Source organism: Arabidopsis lyrata (genome assembly GCF_000004255.2).
Source record: "Arabidopsis lyrata subsp. lyrata unplaced genomic scaffold ARALYscaffold_674, whole genome shotgun sequence".
Taxonomy (NCBI): Eukaryota; Viridiplantae; Streptophyta; class Magnoliopsida; order Brassicales; family Brassicaceae; genus Arabidopsis; species Arabidopsis lyrata.
The window spans coordinates 1-5,112 of NW_003302126.1; the positions used below are offsets into that span (position 1 = coordinate 1).

At 33.6% G+C, this 5,112-nt stretch overlaps 1 protein-coding gene and 1 pseudogene across 1 annotated transcript; both read right to left on the reverse strand.

The window, feature by feature from the left end:
• Positions 1 to 30: 30 nt before the first annotated feature.
• On the reverse strand, positions 31 to 919 carry LOC110228582 (probable LRR receptor-like serine/threonine-protein kinase At1g07650; the record flags this gene model as incomplete). Its single annotated transcript, XM_021026298.1, has 5 exons — positions 728 to 919; positions 564 to 635; positions 349 to 420; positions 197 to 268; positions 31 to 102 (listed from the first exon to the last, which is right to left on the reverse strand). Coding segments are annotated over exons 1-5 (305 nt in total), but the record flags the coding sequence as incomplete, so codon positions are not given.
• Positions 920 to 2,177: 1,258 nt separating this feature from the next.
• On the reverse strand, positions 2,178 to 3,481 carry LOC9298417 (annotated as a pseudogene).
• Positions 3,482 to 5,112: the final 1,631 nt, after the last annotated feature.

The following is a 5,112-nucleotide window of genomic DNA, read 5'->3' on the forward strand; positions in this document are numbered from 1 at the left end:
TAGAACCATAGAAAAAGAAAGTAGTCTTACAATTCAACCATCTTTGTCAAGTTTCCTATAAAATTTGGTATTTGTCCAGTAAATTCATTGTCACTTATCCACCTAACACATAAACAAATACAAATATATTAAAAGATAAACTAATCAAGAATGGTTTTTTTTTTCATTTGTTATCATATTGAGCATCTATTCTTACATATTAGTCAGGTTTTTAAGTTGTCCGAGTTGTTCTGGCAAATGGGCGGTAAAAGAATTTGAAGATAGAAATCTGCCACAAATTCATGTAAAAAAATAATACCGACTAGAAAACATACAAGATTGAAAAGAATACGAGATAAAGAAATTTACAGTTCTTCCAGATGAACCAACTTTCCAATCTCAGGAGGGATTGGTCCTGAAAATCGGTTTCCTTCGAGGTTCCTGCATAATCCAAATGCTAAAAAATTTTAGAATATCAAGAACCATAACTATCATTATGAAGAACAAATATTCGCATCATCAGAGTTAAATCACATTAAAAATCACTGCTTAACCAAAGTTATAGAAAGGATGCAAAAATTTACAAAGTTCGGAGTGATGTAATGCTGGTTAACACTCTTGGAAATGGGCCAGTTAATCGGTTCCCCATAAGTAATCTGCATATGTCCATTGAACCAATAAAGACATCAGTCTATTGCATAATTTTCATTAATTACACAACAATAAAAACGAAGGTAAACCATCTTACAGCTTTTCCAAACGCATTGATGCCCATTCCTTTGGAATTGAACCAGTAAGACAATTACGAGTTAGGATCCTACATTAAGTGGTATGTGTCATTAAGAAAGTTTTGAGTCATTACACAAGCCAAGGATAGTTAGTAACGAGAATTTTGAGGAATTGTAGGAAAATCTAAAGTCCATTTGTATTTGTTTTTTATTACAGAGTTTTGAGATAACGCAGCTGAGAGAACTCTGGGGGGATAATGCCTGTCAAATTTTGCGACGTCAAAACTCTGCAGAGAAAGAAACAAGATGGTCTCTGATACGTATCAGTATCAAACAATTTTCTTTGGAGACAAACTACATATATAAGCAGGAGCTAGCGTTTTGTTTAATTTTTTGGATTCTTCTTGAATAACTTAGCAACCATGAAAGAGATTCATTATTTTGATTACTGATTCTGAATATGATTTAGGTCTTTAATTAATTTCTTAAAAGGCGTGGAAGTTCTCGAAAAGAGATAGACACTTCTTCAAGACTTTTGTCAATTATATTGAGTCGGTTTTTTTCACTTTGGTCAATGGATCAATGAGTATTTATTTTCTCTTGTCTCTGTTAAAATGCATATACACATGTATGTATTCCATTATAAAACCAAAAACATATGTATGAGTATCAATCATCACTATTAACAGTGCCATGCCTAGCATCTTAAGAGTTTTACAGGTAAACAAAAAAATAATGGAGCATTTTATATGTCATTTTGTTATGTTAAAAGTGACTTTGTTTTTCTCTCTTTAATGACGACATTTCTGTTAAAAAAAAAATAACGACATTCATTGATTGACTCATCTTAAAATGGAGGAAAATTTAGAAACATGATTTTATGACGTAATTTTTATTTTTTAAACCGTTAGCCAAATGACAATTTATATTATTATATTTAACTAGAAGTATATTTTAGAATTACCTTAGTCATTCATTTGAAATTATCAAAGAAATGACTATATAGAAGACAGTAAATGAACATCATGGTTTGGACAGCTACACTAGAGACTAGAGAGACTAAACTAAAGAATCAAAGTTAGACTGTAATAGATTTAAAAATCCATAAAACGAGGTTTCTTAACACAAATACGTACAAATATTTTACCTATAGATTAAATGATTTTTTTTTTTTTTTTTTTTTTTGTTGTAAATAATACTTTAACAGCAAAAAAAATGTCTATAAATTAATTATATACTACATTAAGGGAGTTAAAGAAAATGTTATACAACAACTATGTTATAGGAGCATCCTATAACTTTCAAAGCATCCTATAACTTTCAAATATAAAAACAAAAAAGTAAAGATTAAAAAAACTCACTGGATCAGCATCATACTGATACTAATTCAGATTTATTGTAGTTTCTTGAATAAACATCTAGAAAGAAAAAAAGGAAAAACAAAACAGGGTTTCTTAAGAAAATTGATCTCTACCATTTCACTTTGTCACTTTCCATTTCCTCCTCTGGTTTCTTGACCACAGTTTCAAGCTTCTTCTTTGCTTCATCATCAATTCCAACATTGTTCATAGCTTGCACTACCTCATTAGCCTCTTCCTCTGGTTTCTTGATGACCACATTCTCCGATTCTTTCATCTCCTCCTTAGTGACAATCTTGAGCAGCTCTTGTGGCAAAGCTGCTGGATCAAGCTCCAAGCAACCTTCAGGAGCATTCTCACCATCTTGACTTGTAAGAAAATGAGAAGGCACCTGATGCGAGAACCTGAACAGTTCGTTCCTTGGGAATGTCCTATGTTTTGGAATGCGACGAAACACAGTTATGAATCTTGGGACTTGAACTAATGGCACAACCGTCACACCTCCATCTTCACTGAAATCTTGAAGAACTTCTACCATTTCATACTTGTTCATTTCTTCTACTGAAGTTGAAAAATCCCAAGATGGTGACCAATTTTCATAAAGAGCCCATACATTGCCTTTTCTCGGATATATGTGCACCAATCCTTTCTCACATATTGTCCACTGGACTCTATGTGAGAATGAGTTGAGAGAGTCGTTGCTACTACGTTTATGGATTGAGAAGCATCCACTCGTCTTGTAATACCCTGAATCAATCCACTTCTTCATTGAACCCACATATCCATTTTTCTTTCCATCAAGCCAAGAAATACACGTCTTGAACGGTTCTTGAGAAACAACCTTATGGACCAATGCATACCACTGAGGCATTCCGTAATCATCATAAGCAGCCCATACTTGGTTTTCTCCGAAAGAAGCTTCGACCCGATCCTTTTCGAAGTTGTAGAAATCAGCATCTGGAACACTCATAGCCATTACATCATATTCCTCCTCCATAATCACATCGTTAGTGTTCTTGCTTTCGCACTTTACTCTTTTGGCTGCATTGCTTTTCTTCGAGTCTTGAGGGACTTTTGTTGCAGAACCAACGTTATTTTGCGGAGATGCAGAGTCTAACCTTTCAAGAAACAGTTCGATGATACACTGACCCGTTTTCATCATAGTACTTCGAATCATACTTGGAGTAAGCTCCATGCTGTCACGTCTGATCCCTGCGTCTTCGCTGATTCTTCTTAACTGAGGAACATGAAGCAGGTTTGTTGATGGAGGTCCCTTTCTTTTGCTTTCTCCTCCACTAGTTCTTCTTGGTTTACAGGACCAGAAACTCTCAATGGAGGTTGTTCAACCTTAACTTCAGCTTCTGGTTCAACCTTAACTTCAGCTTTTGTAACGCAAGGACTCATGAAGATCATCATACCTCTGGATTGAGAATCAGGATGGACAACTTCAGATTTTTTTTCGTCAGATTAGTTCTTTTCGAATTCAACGTGAAAGTAAAAAATCTCAAGAGATCAAATTTTAAAACATCAAAGTCAAAACCATAGAATGATGAACATAGGGAAAGGATGAACACTTATTATGAATTATATTGCCAATTATGTAACCTGAATTTAAAAATGTATTCAGTCAAAGTTTTCATTGCTCATTCAAATTATTTCCACATTAATTGATTGTAGTAAAAAAAAAGGTAAAAGGAAAATGAATTCTTGTGTGAGAAGTGTGGACCATTTTCATATAAAGGAAGATTTATTACTTCTTCTAAACAGTAAAAATATTATTTTTTATATTTTTTTTTGTCGTATGTAGTTAATATTAAACAACGGAGACATACAAAGCCGGAGAACGAAAGGAAGTTCCCAGAGTCAAAAGCCCAGCGGAAAATAAATATTTCTGAAAGACAAGCCTTATGAAAGGGCGGCCCATCTCTAGGGGTAGGCAACATAGGCATTTGTTATGGGTCATGTGTTGCCTTCTTATGGTAAGGGAACATTTCAAATGCCGTTAGAAACCCGACGGATATTATTAAGAAAATGCCAAGAGTGAGATGGCAACATCTCTGACCTAACTAACAAATTTCACAAGTCTTCCACACTTTTTGGAAGGACAAATTTCAAGATCCATCTACCCTACAAACAAATAGGGATGTCAAATGGGTGTAATGACCATGGACTAGCTAGACCATCCAAATTATAATGGTCCGGTTATGGTTACGTCCAAAATTGAAACGGTTTATATATATATATATATATATATATATATATATATATATATATATATATATATATTTGAAACCAATTTAACCCCGCAAACAAATGAGACGAACTCATCATCTGGACATTAACCATCTAATAAGTTTCAAAATTTAGGGGTTTTTTATTCTCGAGGAAAAAAGTTTTCTTCATCATCTCCTTAAAATCTAGGGTTTAGTCTAATTACTTTGTTCCTTTCACCAAATCCAAAAACTTAGGATGTAGATTCTCTTAGTGATTCTTCTTAGTTCTTATTCCTCGTCTCCTCGCATTTTATTTTTATTTTCCCAATGATAGTTTCACGCCAAAACGTGATTCTGTGTTTTTTCGCCAAAACATGATTTTGTGTTTCTCGCCAAAAATATGATTTCCCATTTTCCGCCAAAAATGTGAATCCTATTTCTCGCCAAAAACGCAGTTTTGTGGTTTTACGGAAAAATGTGATTTTGCGATTTAACGGAAACGCAATTGTTCGATTTTGACAGAAATTGTGTTTTTGCTGGTTTGGGGGGAGGGGAGAAGGGGGATATGATTTCACGGTTTTGGTTGAAAACTGTTTACCGACAAATCTTTGACAAATTATTTTTAAAATAATTTGTGCTAGTGATGTGTGGTACCATACAAATTCAAAGACGTGTATAATATATGTTACACGTCTTTGAATTTCTATGGTACCAATTTTTCCTTTACAAGTATTTTTATTTATTCGCTAAGACAAAAATTAGATATTTGTGGTTGTAAAGTCACCTCAAATTACTTTTAAAATGAGAAAAGTTAATTTAAAACAACACATTACT